The sequence below is a fragment of the Neolamprologus brichardi genome, chromosome 7 (genome assembly GCF_056152115.1).
Source record: "Neolamprologus brichardi isolate AB-2024 chromosome 7, ASM5615211v1, whole genome shotgun sequence".
In the NCBI taxonomy this organism is placed as follows: domain Eukaryota; kingdom Metazoa; phylum Chordata; class Actinopteri; order Cichliformes; family Cichlidae; genus Neolamprologus; species Neolamprologus brichardi.
In genome coordinates this window covers 48649839-48667139 of record NC_142110.1, presented here as the reverse complement: position 1 = coordinate 48667139, position 17301 = coordinate 48649839, and the positions used below count along the sequence as shown (strand labels likewise).

General features: G+C 42.3%; 1 protein-coding gene across 1 annotated transcript; it reads right to left on the bottom strand.

Annotated features, from left to right (window-relative positions):
* Nucleotides 1-7777: 7777 nt before the first annotated feature.
* On the bottom strand, nt 7778-17035 carry LOC102795753 (inactive phospholipid phosphatase 7). The gene is made up of 3 exons (XM_006789001.3): nt 16642-17035; nt 15718-16462; nt 7778-9371 (listed from the first exon to the last, which is right to left on the bottom strand). Exons 2-3 carry the CDS (start codon nt 16190-16192, stop codon nt 8983-8985), a joined length of 864 nt encoding a protein of 287 aa, XP_006789064.1. The 5' UTR covers nt 16193-16462; nt 16642-17035; the 3' UTR covers nt 7778-8982.
* Nucleotides 17036-17301: the final 266 nt, after the last annotated feature.

Genomic DNA, 17301 nt, shown 5'->3' with positions numbered 1-17301 from the left:
GTTCCGGGTGAGAGATGGTGGTGTGGAGCATTGTAGCAATGGCTTCTTCAGTTGATCTGTTAGCTCTGTATGCGAACTGGAGCTGGTCGAGTGTGGGTGGCAGGCAAGACATGATGTGACGTCAGACCAGTTTCTCGAAGCACTTCATTATAACAGGTGTTAGAGCAACTGGTCAGTAGTCGTTGAGGCTGCAAATGTTGGTACGCTTTGGCTGTGGGACAATTTTGGCCAACTTTAGGCATGGCAGGATGCAGGACTGGGACAGTGAAGCGTTGAAGATTTTAGTGAAGATCCCAGCCAGCTGGTCTGCACATTCTTTTGGAAACCTTCCGGTCATCCCATCTGGACCGACGGCCTTCCTGGGGTTCACCGCCCTCACTGTGCGCCTCACGTCATGTTCCTGCACCATGAGGCTTGGGCTGTTGCTGCCGTCTGATCTTTTAGCTGCTGCTGCCTCTAGTCCCTACACCTCAAAGCGTGCTTCAGCTCCTCCGCAAGCACCGCGTTGCCCTCAGTCAATGTGGTATCTCCAGGTTTGTAGTTGATTAGTTCTGAACTCCCTGTCATACCTGTCGTGAGTTGTTGCTGAAGTGGTCTTCAATCCGCCTCTTGTACGCTGCCTTGGCCTCTCTGATACCTCTTTTCAGCTCAGATCTGGCTGTACTGTAATGCAATAACATCACCGGATCTGAAAGTGGCGTCACGTTGCTTCAGCAGGACCTGGACTTCTTTAGTCATCCAAGGTTTCTGGTTGGAATACACCCGGAGACGTGTCACAGTAACACTGTTGATACAGAAGTTAATATATGAGAGCACTGATGTTGTGTGCTGTTCGAGGTCCTGGTGTTCAAACACACAGTGCTTTCAAAACAGTCCTGCAGCTGATGTGATGCACCTTCTGGCCACCTTCACAGTCTTTCTGCCTGGGGGACTCTCCTCCTAAAAGGAGTATATGCAGAGATCAGCAGCATGGACATGTGGTCTGACAAACCTAGATGTGGTTGAGGGGTTGCTCTGTAGCCTTTTTGAATGTTGCTGTAGGCTTTATCCAGTGTGTTTTCCCCCCTTGTTGCACATTTAACATGCTGTTCAAATCTGGGGAATACTGACCTTAAGTCAGCATGGTTGAAGTCCCCAGCTATAATGTGCACTGCATCGGGATGGGAGTTCTGCTGACTGCTTATTGCCTTGTCCAGCTCCTCCAAGGCCGAGTTAGCGTTAGCATCGGGTGGTACGTACATGGCCGTTACCATGACGACAGTAAACTCGCGAAGTATGTAGAATGGTCTGCATTTCACAGTGAAATATTCCAAATCCGGGGAACAGTGGCGGTCTACAGTCTTTGTGTTTTTGCACCAGCTGCCATTAATGTAGATGTATAAACCCCCTCCTTGGTTCTTACCGGAATGGCCGTTCCTGTCGTGATGGTGGACCGTGCGGCTTGCTAACTCAATAGCCGAGTCTCTGTGAGTAGTAGGATGCTGTTGTCCCGTACACACTCGCTGACTACGTCGGAGAGGAGATACTCAGCGGTGGCTTAAATGGTTGTTTCTTTAGCCGTGCGAGCGGGCCCGCCCTGCAGCCACGCTTTTGCCTCCTCTGTTTACGTTTCCTCTTTGGCTTGCCGCTGGGAAGAACCACCCACGGAGACCCTGGAGTTCTTATTATGTCCTCCGGAATCCCGTGGAATTGGTGATAGTCTGACGTAATGTTCCTTGCACAGCGTAATACCAAACTCAGAAGGTCCTGACGATTGTAAGTAGACTCTACTCGATGTAGAGTAGTAAAAACACATATACACGTAGAAAATATAAAAAATAAAGCACCGAACATGAGGCGCAGTGAGCGTCTGTGCCCGTCACCATATTTAAAAGAACATGGAGAGACACGGCAATGAAACTCCTGACTAAAAATCTAAAAAGACTTCCGGGGCTTTTTCGAATCTTACTTTGGGATAGAGTCTGCAAACTGTGTTTTATGATGGGTGCTGAATGATAAGACTTGCTTCTAGACAGATTGTTGGCGATTACTGTTAAAACAACAACAACAACAATAATAACATAAAAAATTCTCTTATTCAACACTTTAACACGATGACTTTCAATATTAGCATTGTGTTCATATGTAATTTCTCACGTATTCTCTCGAAGACCTCTGTAAAGTCTGGTATTGATGGGGTGCTGCTGGAAACTCTAAAGTTTGAGAGACTTTTGCCTCCCCTTTGCTTTTTTTTTTTTTTTTTGCTTTTGCTTTTTCCTCTTCATCAGCATTTTCCTTTGGTGGGAATTGGGTATCATTGTGCTCCCGTTGGTCTCCTCCAAAAAAAAAGCCCACACAGCAACCTACGTTTGTCCACAGCCCGACATTCACACACAAGCCCCAATATATGCCCCATCACTTTGCACTGCCACACTGACTAGCCATAGATGTAGCCATCTGATGGCTCTGTCAACACTGACCTGTAGCATCAGGGCTAACCCCATCTCAGACATGCATGGAGATATTTTTCTGACATTTTCAGCGGCAGATTACCCGTATCTCCTCCTCCTTTTTTCCTGCCATGCTCACGAGTTTGTCATGGATTCTGATATATAATGCAGAACCTCTGTGCTGTCAGCATCCCAGATAACAATATTTCCTTTTGCTGAATGCAATAAGTACTCCGGATTCAGGCACATTCGTAATAGCAAATGTCATATAATAATTAAAAGTCAAAAACAATTGTCAAATAGTCAAACAGTCACTTGTTTCCTGAAGCAAACAATCTAGTGATTGAGCTCTTTTCCATATTAAAGTTACCCCCTTCTGAGAAACTGTGCTTCAGAAACACAGGATGCTGGAGGGATGCTGAACTGCATGGTGTTAAGGTATCCCACATGGTGATCACGCCATTTTATCAAATGGAGGCAACTTGCTTAAAAATGCTGCAACAGAGTGCACACACAGGTGCTTATTATGGGATCTTTTTCTTCCTCGTAGACAGGAATAACTCATTGTTTGAGTTGTAACAGACTGTGGACCCAGATCCAGTCACCCTTAGACCAGAAAAGTAAATTCAAACTGCAGAATGAAATCACAGAAGTTTGATCAGTGCAACTGTGTATGATGTGGGTGATGAGTTTATGGTGTCCCTCTAACTTATATTTCCAGGATGTTGTTTGGATGCCACAAAAGCAGTGATATATGTGATCCACCAGTCACCAACCTCGGAAATGATGAGGATTTTTCAACACATGTGCAACACTCTTAAAAGAACCATTTCTTACAGACTGTTTTAGATATGCTGGGTTTGGTGAACACAGGTGAGAACAGCGAAGATCGAGCAAACAATTGAATCATGCTGCACACACTGATGAAGATGAGAATCCTAATGTACAAAAAAAAAGACTTAAGAAAGATTCTTTAAGAGTGTTAAAGGATATGTGCCTCTGTATGATGGGAGATGAGCACAGACAAAAATTATTTTGAATCACCAAAGGAAATAAAAATCCCTTTGAGGCCACTGGATCAGCAGTGCATGATCACCACTGGGCTGTCCTGCTTGATAATGCAGTACTTTAATTCAAACCGTTGAGGGAACTCATTCCACATGCACAATATTGGGTCTCTGTCATCACACCATAACTTTGTTATGCCATATCATCATCATCATCATCATCATTTATTTATATAGCACTTTAAAAACACACCTGATAGACCAAAGTGCTGTACAATACAAATATGCATATAATAATAAGATAGCAGAAACCAGACATAGCAATAAAATAAATAAAAAAAAGTCAGTTACCCACAGAGTTAAAAGCCAGGGAATAAAAATAGGTTTTTAATAAAGACTTAAAAACTGGCACTGATGTAGCCTGTCTAATATGGAGAGGAAGGTTATTCCAAAGCATCGGCGCTGCAACAGAGAACGCTCGGTCTCCTCTAAGTTTCAGCCGTGACTTTGGGACCGAAAGCAGCAACAGCTCAGCTGACCGAAGGGAACGAGTGGGGACGTGGGGCTTCAACAAGTCAGACAAATAAACAGGTGACAGACCATTTAGAGATTTAAAAACCAATAAAAGAACTTTAAAACAGATTCTAAATTCAATTGGAAGCCAGTGTAGAGAGGCCAAAATCGGAGTGATGTTATCAAATTTCCTTCTCCCAGTTAAAAATCGTGCCGCAGCATTTTGCATATGGAGTGATACACACATCTCTGACTCTTTCTGGGATGTTTTGAATTTTTGGAGTTGCTATTTGAACTCCTGCCAAGAAGCTGGTTCTCATGGATCGCGGATATTCATTGATGAGTTCTTCTTCCAGCAGAAGGCAGTTTCTGAAACTCAGAAATTCGAATGAGATCCATATCAAACATAAATCTATAAAATTGAATTCAAATTTAAAATATGGTATAAAGCAGACTAAAGACAGCCGTGGCCCATGTACGCTGAAAATCTCCCTCCAAACTTCACTGAGGAGCCCTTTCTATGTGGCAGGTTTCCTCTGCATGCTCTGTTCTCCTCCTGCAGTCCAGAGACATGTTAGGTTAACTGATGACTCAGAGGTGGCAATATGTGCAGATATGAGCTCGATAAAGCTATGAGTGAGCAGTAAACCTATAAAAAATGCAAGCCCAAGTGTGTGAATTAATATTATAAATACATAAAAAAGCTAACATAGCATTAGGGTTCAGGATAGGTGTGTGGGGTACAAGCCACAAAGATAATAAGTACACCTTCACCAGGTTGTCCTTGCATGACACAATGTGGTAAAACTCCTGGGATCAAATCTGAGATGCACTTTTTGTATCCATCTGTCCGCACAGTCGTGTTCAGCAAAGTCAGATTCTCTGAGCACCACAGTTCTCTTTTCCTAAGCCCTTTAAATCGTTTCTCCTGACCTTTCCCATCACAGTCAAATAAAGGTGATTAGGAAAAGGTTGGACTATATTCCACCACAGCCCACTGTGTATTTGGATATGAAGTCCTGGAGTGTAGTCAAGAAGAGTCCTCTAGAGGGAGCACCTGTCTAACCTGTTACTTTTTATTAAAGCTGCATAAAGCTGCAAATGACCCCATAGCTTCTTTTCATTGCCTTGCAGTATTATTTTTATGGCCTATTGCACCGCAGTTGTTTTTAGTCCCCATGCTCATGCTTCAGTGTATAACATTCACAGTCACACACTGAAGCATGACAGCATTTTACCCATGATCAACATATATGTCCAAGAAACTATTTCTGTCTCTTCTGCACAACACTTACTGTCTTAAACTCTCTGTTAAATATTCAAATAGCACATATAGTTTCACAATAGATCCTCAGTTCCAAAAACATTAAGGTGAGAATCTGATTGATTTTGAAATCAGTTTTCATTCCTGCTTTTGGTTTCACAGCGCACTCCTTTGCATTGGTGCAGTTTCCTATAAAAATCCTCTGAGGTAAGAACAGTGTGACAGGAGAGCTATAAGAGTATGAAGTATTAACAATAGTCTTAATCGGCACATTAAAGTGTGCTTTCTGGATAAAAACTCTGTCGAGTAAGCGTAATCTTGGATATTCCTGTCTATTTTTGGTCCCATTTAATTTGTGTAAATTAAAATATTAATTTATGTTCCATATTCAGTCGTGCAATTTAATTTTATGGCTTTGCGTGATTGAGTTTATTATACTATTAAATACTTCATTAATATTTAAAGGCAGACTGTGGCCTGCCATACACCCAGAGCATTTTAATCTATAATTGTAATAATACAGGAAAAATTAATTTAAAAATTAAATCTCTTTTTCATCAAGTAATTTTAGGTTGATGGGAGGCTGTAGTGCCCATGTTATGCACACTCATCAGCCACACCTTGCTAGTATTGGAATGCACCCCCTCTTTCAGCCTTCAGAACTGCTTTAATTCTTCATGCTATAGATTCAGCAAGGTGTTGGAAACAGTTCTCAGAGTTACGTCCATATCGACATGACAGTGTCACACACTTGCTCCAGATTTGTTGGCTGCATATCCTTGACGTGAATCTCTTGTCCCACCAGATCGCAAAGGTGCTCTATTGGATTGGAGACTGTGGAGGCCATTGGAGTACAGTGAACTCACTGTCATGTTCAAGAAACCGTTTTAAGAAGCTTGAGCTTTGTGACGTTGTCACGAACGGGCGGACTACGCACGGTAATTCGGCGTGCCTGTGTGGCGTGCTGGTTAGACCCAAACGCGGGGAAGGCTAGCGATGGGTAGGAACAGACACGCAGTTAATCTAGTAACGGTCAGTGCACGAAGCGTGGCTTCGGACTGGCGTTACAGAAAAAGAATCGAGAGGAAAAACACTCACGGTTGCTGAATCAGAAGGACACTGACGTCGGCAAAGAGTTGGAGCTTCTGACATGAGGAGAACGATGTCTGAGCGGCGAACAGGTGGGTGGCGTCTCCCTTTTAAACCCGGCCCCGTGATCAGCTGGCGATCAGCTGATCACCGGCTGACAGACGTGGTGCGTCATCAGCAGAACTCAAGACTCATCCGATCAAGGAAGTTTTTTTTGTTTATGTTTTGTTTCTCCAGCCTCCTACTGTCTGATTTCGTGAGTCTGTGTACCAGTTTCTGTTCTAAGCTGACGGGAGTGGCAGCCGGTGTGGTCTACTGCTACTGTACCCCAGCTGCCTCAGGGTTTGGCGTGTTGTGCGTTCCAAGATGCTCTTCTGTGGTGAGTGGTTGAGTCATTTTGTCTTCCTATCAGCTCAAAGCAGTCTGACCATTCTCCTCTGTCTTGAACTGGCGCTAACTGGATATCATCTGTTTTTCAAGCCATCCTCTGTAAACCATAGAGCTGGCTGTGTAGGAAAATCCCCGTAGAGCAACAGTTCTGAAATGCTGAGACCAGCGTGACTAGCACCAACAACCATGCCATGTTTAAAGTCACTTAAATTCTGATGCTCAGTTTGAATGTCAGTAGGTTGTCTTGACTATCTCCATCTCATCTGTTGTGGATGGAGGCAGTGTGTAAAATGTGTGGTGTAACTGCTGGCCAGAGGGGCAGCTATGGCAGCCTCGCTTCTGTCAGTCTGCCCCGGGGCGGCTGTGGCTACAACTGTAGCTTGCCTCTACCAGTGTGTCAATGTGAGAGTGGATGAATAGTGGAATTGTAAAGCGCTTTGGGTGCCTAGAAAAGTGCTATATAAATGCAATCCATTATTATTATTATTAACTGGTCTGTGAGCCCCTCATGCTTTTGCTGTTGTTTATCCATTGGCAAGTCACAGAGAAGAGTAAAGTTATAACATGTAAAGAGCTGAGGTTGAAAAAGAGTGAAACGTGTCCACTGCACCCACTATATATGTATATATATAGTGGATGCTACCCACTATATATATATATATATATATATATATATATATATATATATATATAGTGGGTGCAAACACCCCATCTGGAAAGAAATGGTGTAAAATGGCTTTCCAAATAAATAGCCCTCTCTGTATGACATCTCTATGGAAATCCATAACTTAATTTTCTTGAGCTGTGGGGCATTTTACAATCCTTGTGAAGTCTGAAGTAATTAAAACTACTTTTTTTTTGGAAAGTTGTCTTAAGAGCAGACAAATAAGCTACTGGTAAACAGAAAACAGCATTTATCCTATTAATTGTAATAAATATTTTTTCCCCACATTCTGCTTGTGACAGATCTGCCCAAATCTTTAATCACAGACAGAATAGAGCAGCAATCCCAAACACCCACAGGCACATATACATGAAAACAACAAATTTGGACTGCTAGTGGCATCCTCTTACCAAAACTAAATAAAACACATTTACATTTTCCTAACGGTTCATTTCATTTTATTGAGATAGAACAACATAGTAAAAACATCATATACAGATCCCTGTACAGCACATACTCGTGTACACTAAACTGTTTAATCATACTAAACCAATGAAATGATGGCAGAGTTCATTCAAAGCCATAAAAAAAGGCATAACATGTCCACAGCTGATATTTCAAACCAATGTTTGCTTCTGCTTCGTATGCATATGTTCCCACACACATGCACTTGTTTTTAGTGAGGCATAGAATCAATTTCACTGACATAAACAGTTTATGATCAGCTGATTTAGAGATTTCATTAAAGACCTTTAATGAAAGTGCTGTGGAGAAATATTAGCTTTAAAAAAGATTTAAACTCATTAAATCACAAATGGCACATTGATAGAAATTATACTTGAAAGGGTAAGAAAAAAATTTTCTGGGTGATAATCGTACATAAACAGCTTAATTAAAAAAAACTTCAAATATGATAAACATATGAGCAAAAGAAATACACAAATGTAACAGAACAGTCATGCCACTTATAAAAAAAAATGTAGACTATCCAAACTGCCTTACTTTCATATATACTTGAATGTTACATCCAACAATATAACTCCAAATTTCAGTGTTCAGCTGTGGCTTCTGTGTTTAACTCTCCTAAGATAAAAGAGAGAAAAAATGAGATCGAATGGAGTTTGGTGTCCTTGATAGAAGTTAAATAATAAATGAATATGAATGAAAGTCATTTTGAAAAAATCCAAACCACTTTTCCTTCATATACACTTTCAAGAAAACCTGTAGCCAGTCTGCAGATATTTTATTTTGCTTGTGGCTGTTAGTGTTTCGTTAAAACTATGAAGCAGTGTCATACTAGAACTTGTAAAGCATTATGAAGGTCTTGCGAGCTTCCTGGTTTAGGAATTGCATGCAAGTCAGCATCTGGATCCGAATATTAGTGGGTTCTTGCTCGCAGCCTGCAACGAAAACCTGCTTTGCAACTTTAACCAACGCAGAGGTGACAATTTAAAGGAAAACCCCAAAGACTTGAGCCTTCATCATGAACAGAAGAATACAAGTCTTGTTGAAACAAAGCCGAGGTGCATTAAGGCTGTTCTGGCAGCAAGTGTTTCCTTTAATTTGTCACCCGTCTGTGTGTTTGATATTGCAAGGTTAAACAAGCCATGTGTGCTAGTAAAAAGCTTAGAAAAAGGGGCTCCAGCTCAGCGTGCTTATGGAAATAAGAGTCTGACAGGTGTTTGATGAGAGCCACACCGTCTCCATTAGGCTAAAATGAAGCATGCCAAGCGCAAAGCCGCACACCATATCTGTTAGGTGGTGCTTGCCCAAGAGCACCCGGGACATGCCCACTAGGAAGGCCCACAGCACCAACAGGATGCGAAGCGGCACAGCCAGCACCAAGTGGGACAGCAAGAACTTGGACACCATGGCAGCTCGGCTGGCGTGGGCAGCGGGGAAAGAGTACACGTCCATGGCGATGCAGTCCAGGAAGCTCGGTGTCATCTCCCAGGGTCCTCTCCGTTTCACCAATCTCTGGACTCCAGCCACGGTCATCACGTCAAGGATGAGGGCTATCATGAAATAAAGAAAGCAGACAGTTAGTATGAATATGCAGTGAAAGTCAAAGAAAATAGTTAAAGGAGTACCTGACTTGCATCACGGTACAAGTAAAAGATCATCGTTTGAAACCATATTCAGAGAAGTATAGAGGTGTTACTGGTGATATGTACATTGATTTTAAAGTAAAAGTGATTATTTTGCGGAAAAACAACCACTGTGAGTGGTTTTACTTTGTCTCCCCTAACTGGACATCTCTAAGGTGTGAGATGATTAATGGGGATGGATGTAGCTTTAAAAATCTTCAAATAAAAGTAAAATCAAATGGACATCAACTCAATAATCAGTTTTATAAAACTATTGGTCCATTTGGTAGTCTTCACATAAAACAGAACAACTGCAGTAAATGTGTAAGTAGATATTTCGGTGACTAGTACTAACCAACGAGTAACATTTGCTTCACATACCAGACATTCGGAGACGCCTTTTATAACTCCACAGCACTCCCCAAAAATATTTCTACTCTGACCATCAATAAAGCCATTTAAAGCCATCTTCACACTCACTAAACCAAGCCTACGCTAAATAACTGTCAAGTGTCTGAGGTACTAGTTATACTGCTCTAATACTTGCTATCCTAAAGGGGCCGTTCTCTCAAAATCAATCTCAGCTCATTAAAGGCAATACAATGTGTCCATGCATATAAAATCAACTAAATCTGAAAAAGTTCTCTCAGAATCAGCCGAATTGTTCTGCACAGTGAATTTAGTCTGTTTAGATTTTACACTCATGCAGTGAATTTTTTCCCAGTTACAAGCCCTACAGGGTCTCACACGGTCTATTTGCAGTTTGTGGCTTCATTGCTTTTTGGGCTTGTTACAGATGTGTTTTGGCGTAAAATAACAGGTCTCTTTTACTGAATTTTCTAAACTTTAGATGGGGGAATTCCAGTTGCTAGGACCTCGTCTGCTGGCTCATCCACTGACTAAAGATGTTTGATCAGTGTGATGATTCCCAGCTCTTACACAGAACACCAACAATGAGTGTTAAAATATGACAGAAAATCATTTGACAGACCGAAGATGAGCCTGGAATCAAAACGCAGATAAAAAAAAGAGGAGACCTTTCATAAGCAGCCGCACTAAAACATCCACAGTACCAATGCTTGATTCTATGTCACAGACATCAAATTGGTGTCATCATTTTGTTAATGAAGCAATAATATATCCCACAATACTGACGCTTAGTGTTGGTTATAGAGAAAAAAAAAAAGTACCTCAAAGGCCTACAACTTGGAAATATCACCAATTGGGAGATAAAATTTTGTTATAGTTCAAATAAAATGAGGCATAAGATGCCAACTGATATTGAGTAGAGGTGCAATGGAAGGACATTTGGGGTCTTTGCTGCACGGCCCCATTGTGCCATCTCAGCAGACGGGGACGGTGCTTGCAGCCAAACAGTGACGCATCGTATCGGCTGTAAGCACAAGTCTCTTTGCGACTGAGGTTCTCTAAGGTTTGCTGTCACTGCAGACAAACTAAGATTTTCTCTGTGCTCCTGCCGTGAAAGATTGTCTGCAAACCTGCGGTCAGCATTGTGGTTCGTTTTCAGAAGTACGTCATCTAAGATTTGAGGTGATAAACTTAGATTTGCCGTTTGATGGTGGAAACTCCGATTCTAGGAAATGTAGCAGGCGTGAGCAGACAGTAGGTCAGGCTGCTACGCGCTGCTGAGAAACAGAAGGAGTAGTCAGTCTGTCGCGTATTCTAACATACACACTGTGGTTAGTCAGCTCACATGCACTTATAGTCCTGCTCTATATACTCTACATCAGTGGTTCTTAACCTGGGTTCGATCGAACCCTAGGGGTTCGGTGAGTCGGTCTCAGGGGTTCGGCAGAGCCTCCGCCATGACATGCATGGCTCATTTTGTGCACCAGTAAAGAACATATCTATGTCTTGAATTTGAAAAAGAATCATATTTTATTTTTCACTAAAGAGGGGTTCAGTGAATGCGCATATGAAACTGGTGGGGTTCGGTACCTCCAACAAGGTTAAGAACCATTGCTCTACATAGATGTAAAACACAGTAATGACCACAGCAAGCCATGTTTCTATGTTTGCTATTGTTCACATTTACTTTTCAACAAGGGAGGTTACATGTATTTATATAAGGTTTTTTGTATTGGAGGGGGCGGCATGGAGGCACAATGTTTTTTGTGCTATTTTTGCCATTATTGGAAGGTACAATGGGAGAAAGACACGAAATACAAGAACAAAGGAGCAGGAGGGTGACATATAGTGAAAGTTGAGCTGGTAATCAAACTAAGAGCTTTGGGGAATCCACCTAAACAGCTAAAAGTGGAAAGACTGTTGAAATGTCCGTTGTGAAAACCAGCGATATCTCATACTCATCTCAAACAGACATCCCCTGCGCTGCAACACTGAGATACTTCACAAATGCTTTGTCTATATGTGTTTAACATCAAAAAACACCACTCATTTATTGCTTCTCAAAAGATAAAAAGAAGGGAAGGAGGGCTACACAGGTAAGCCCCTTGAAACATAAAGCTAAATACTGAGCTATCTGTTCCATCAAGCATGATGAAAAATTAATTAGAGACAACAGCTGGGTGAGCATGACCTAATCCTGTCTGTCTGTTACTGTCACCCTGCACACAGGCCTCCGCCTCGGCACAGAGAGATGGTTATTCAGAGCACACCGGACTCTCTCTCATTCATCCTTGTAATAGCGGTGAAATGGATACTTACAATAATGTTGCAATCTTACCTGCATGCTTTACAGAACCATATAGATGATAATGTAACATGAAATAAACTTGAGTACTTTAAAAGGAGAAACAAAGCCACACACACACAAACCACACCTGATAAAAATAGGAACATCCCCTCCACAGCTAAGACACGCTTTTTGGCGTGTCTGACATGTTTAATAGTCTTTGGGAAGGTCCCAGGTTGCGTGCGAGTAAAACAACTTAAAACCTAAAGGAGAAACATTTCTACGCTGCACAGTACCGCGTGTTTGCAACAGTGGGCTGAATCAAACTAATCCCGACAGACCAGTCATGGCTGATTAGTTTCCCCGATAGATAAAAACAAAATATACTTTCAGCAAGTATTTAACATTAATTCTTCTGCCCACTGTTGACCATGTTGGGATATTTTCTCCCGGCAGACTTCAACAGACCAGAAATTATCCTGCAACCAACATATATTGAGCAAAAAAAAAAAAAAAGTCCCAAACACAATTCAACAGTGTCCCAAATCCAGAGATTTAATAGCTCCCACTCAGAGCTCAATGCAGCTACAGCTACACAAGATTTGTGTTTCTGTTTGGTCTTTAATCTGTGTTTGGGACTGTGTTTATGTGTGCATGCCTGCACACGAACAAGCATACACACAGGTCCCCCAGACTTTCAGAAAATTCTGATCTGATGTAGTGAGTTCTAAATTTTGCTGCAGGATAATATTAAATGTGCTGTAGTAAAGCTTTATGTAGTTACTGATGGAAACAATAACCCAGTACTGAGTCAGTAACAGGACTTGTAAGAGCAACGGGTGAACCCATTCTTAGGAATCTGGGCCTTTGTATTGTTTGCACATACTGTTCCACTGTACCATGGCAACCCTGATTGGAAACATTGATAAACTGCTCATGAACACAAATAAAAACTTCAAAAGAGGATATTTGAAGGGTCTCGAATTGAAAAAAACTTAATGTGAAGGACTCACTGTTGTCCAGCTTCATAGATGTGACGCATGGTCAAACTAAAAAAGTCTGCTTCACTCAATGCAGCCAGCCACTGCGCTGTGGGACACTGTCACCGGTCCTCAGCCCTCCTCCTGCTCGACACCTACCCATCAGTCGTCCCGAGCTGAAGTGATGGTCCATAGCTGCCTGAGGGATCAGAGTGCTGCTGTTTCTCCACCCAGCCTGAACCTCTCCAGCTGCTATACAGCAATGCCTGATGACAACTTACTCCATGTGGACGGCCAAGCGGGTGTGGACCCAGAAACAATGCCTGCTAACACTGCAGCTTTTCCACCACTGGTGGCTGATGACACCAGAGCGGCCGGCCACCCCACCATGAAGCCAAATAAACGGACCTCATCCCAGCGTAGGATGCTACAGTTACAGCATTCTCCTTTCCGGGCACAAAGTAAGGACTATGCACTTCTATTGCGTAAGAACACACAGCCTTAATCTGTCCTGCCAAAAACTGATTTTCCCCTATTTGGGGAAAAAAAAGAAAAGAAAAGAAAAGGAAAGAAAAGTATTTAAATTGTTGTAAATGACTTGTTGGTATATAATCTGTCTAAAATATAAAGTTATTTTGGGTCACAGAGCAAATTCCTGTCACAAGACAGAAGCTGCAATCAGTTTTTGGCAAAGTGACTTTTTTCTAACCTGCATTTATCCGGGTTAAAAGTTTCACTGGCGTTAGAAATGTCCCTTTCAAGAGTGAGCCGGCCAAGAGGGCAACAGAAATGGCAACAAATATAAGATAATAGTTCCATAAAGATTTTCTAATTAGCCAAAAAGGACTGGATAGATTATAATGTCATGTCAGAATCATAAAGACGCTTTCAAAACAGGCAGTTTTTTAATTTTATATATAACCTCTTTCTTAATCTTGTTCACTACAGCCTATTTGCCATTATAAACAACAATATTACACATGAAAAACACAGAAACAGCAGAAATCACTTTTTGGCACGACAGCAGCTAGTCTGGTAATGATTAGTTGTGTTTTATTTAGCAGCTCCCCTTTCAGGCCTCACCAACTGAGTACGCCGGATTGCCCTCCTGTGTTCATAACGCTGTCACCAGCTCCTCTAATGCCTTATGTTCAGTCGTACTCAATGCCCATTATCCGTTTTAAAAAACCAAGATCACAATTTAAAACAAAAAGACCCAGTTATAGTATTTCACCAACCTCATATTTCACTGATGCTGCCGTTTTTTTAACCAATCCCTGTAATTATAAAGGCACAGAAGCAAACCGTCTCATTTTCATCAAATTTCTACTTCCGGACTTAATCATCTAATTCCTTTGCCCTCTAAATCACAGCCCTCAAAGCCTCTAAGTTCAGCAGTTACTGCCCTTCTTAACTGCAGATCTTTAATCTTCTGCCCATTATCTGTGACCTTCTGTTCTGCTAACATGTGTGTATGTAGGAATGAATGAAAGCCTGTGGGCTTGACTCTGTGTTTGCATGTGTAACCATTTAGACTTTTTTTTTAAGTGTTTTTATCCAAATTGTGAAGCACTTTGTAACTGTTTGTTTAAAAAAGTGCTATACATATAAAGTTGTTATTGTTATGTATGACTGCTGATTTTGCCTTTGGGGGCATGGGTCAATTTGTCCAGGCTTTCAGTACAACAAGAACTTCCTGTCTACTTCCTGTTCCAACGAATGCAGACAGATCAAAGAAAGGAAGTTTCCAGGTTGAGTTTCAGAAGATGAAGTCTCTCTTTTGCTCTTGCCACATACAGTTTATCTCTATATGCAATCAGAGGCACCTCAGACGTGGTTGGTCAGTTGATTAGTCTACTCGAACTACAAACAGACTACAAATAGAAACCAGAAAACCTGTGGTGGAAAGAATCTTGCCCACAGATTTCAGATTCATATGTTTTAATAAAGACGGTTCAGAAGGTTCTGAGTAATCGCTGAGTAATGCAATTTGACAGAAACGTACTGCAAAAGACAACTTTTGCTTGAATGATTGAATGATTGACTGCTTTGACTGCAGAAGTATTAGATTGTGCTGTGTTACCAGTTTGATTCGAATATACTGTTAAGTTAAATCCAAACTGGAAAACTGAAGATTTACTAGATGAGAAATAAAGGTTAAAAGATAAAGGTTACATTGCCTGCATAGGAACCTCAATACGCAGTTGTGACTTCACTAAAAAAAAAAAAAACTGAGACTAGGTGATATTTTGTCTTTTTCTTTCTGAATTTGCAGGTTTTCCTCTCTGTTGCTTTTTGACAACTGGGAAAAGGTATCAAATGTTGAGATTCTCCTTGCTCTACTATAAAAGCAGCAGTTCAAGTAATATTAAGCACATGAGATACGGTCTATAAACACTTGTGAAATGTGCCTTCAGAAAATGTCACCCACACTTGTTTGTCAATAAACCCCTGCACTGGGAGGCCGAATACACTAAAACTCATTTGGCAAGCTCATTTTTGGCACAGCTGGCTGGTTTCAAGTGTGAGAAGGACAGAAGCGACAAAGACACTGTGTCACTGTGGGTGCCAGGTATGGCTGCGTGGTGCATTTTGGGTACTGAACGACAGAGGTTGGTGAGTGTGGTGTGGCATTTACCCAGCAGCAGGTTGACTAGGACCTCCTGTCCAGCCAGGGTATTACTCCGTGTGAGACACACGATAGTGCCAATGATCCACGTGATGCCATGCCCCGTGAGAGCCAACAGGGCAACCATGGAGCGGCAGCCTCCCCAGGAGGACGACGTGTAGGCGCACACCCCCATGCGCTTGGACAGGCAGATGTCAATGGCAAGCAGAGAGTTCATTGCTATTCCTTTGAAGGAAGGGTTCAGCTGCATGCAGTCTTCCTCTGGCATTTTGGTGGACTCTCTTCTGTCCCTGCTGCCTCTGTCGGTAGGTTCTTCACTCTGCTGACTTGTTTGGTGCTTGATTTGACCCAGTCGCCTTGAGCTGCCTCGGCTCTCAGCGGGGCCCCCGCCGCTACAGAGGGGCTGATGGTTGAGGGACATAAACTCAGGTCTGCTCAGGACGCTGTTTCTCTCCCGCGCCCTTGATCTCACACTGGAGGGCATACTGGGGGTGGTGGGGCCAAGTTTTCTTCTGTGGCTATAATAACCGATTGCCAATCTCCAGAAGATAATGCAAGTGGTGCGAGACAGTGAAATGTCCCAGGATAAACCCCCCTCCCCTCCCCTGCCTACACCACTCCTCCCCCACCTCCTGTGGCCTTAATAGATATATTTAGACACGCTGGAATGCACGTTGTCTGTGGTGTTTATGCCATGCGGGGAGGAAGAGTGTATTGAATAGCATCTGCTCCGTCCAATCCAGAGAAACACGATCTAAAGCACGGAGATAAAAATTACAACATGAGCATTTCGTTACGCACCGATACACCACTAACAGGTGCCTCACTGCGCGTGCTTTTGGTGGAAATCAAGCTCAGTGCAAATTTAAAACAAAAGAAGAAAGAAAAACACTGTGTAAAGAGACTACGAAAGACACGGCGTTGTCATCTTACCGAGCGAAGAAGGGAGAGCACGGGAGCGCGCACATCTCTCTAAATCCTCTCCGATATACAGAGAGGACGTTCACGTATATAAAGCGATCCGCGCAAAATCAGAGGAAAGTTGACAATCACCAAACCGTCGACAAGAAAAGGGAAAAGACAAGGCAGCGCAGCGCAGGCAGTGCAGCGTTTGCTTGTTCCTGGCGGATTTGACGTAGCTTACGCACGATTCCCGATTCAGCCTCAGCGCTGCGCTCCAGCGCGGACAGCGGAGTTCTCCAAGGTGCTTAAACAGACAGCGCCAGGAAGCACAGAAACCCCGCATTCGGCTTTATTACACACAAAGACAGGGGGCAGGGCTTATGGAGGGCCACGGAAACAATTTCAAATGGTCAGAAATGGTAAAAAAGAAAAGAAAAAGCGATGAGCACACAACCTACATTTTTACAGAATTTATCACACCGATCAGACCATTTGTTGTCTGCTAGTGCCACACTACAGCAAAATACATAAATAAATCAACATTTATCAATCATTTATAATGTATTTAAAGCTGACTGTGATCCACTGATTAGTCAGTGGAAAGACATTTCCAAAAACCCCACAAAGATGATTTCATTTGTCTGTGTCCAAATTTTCAATAACACCCAAAGAGAGCGGACACGCGTCCTT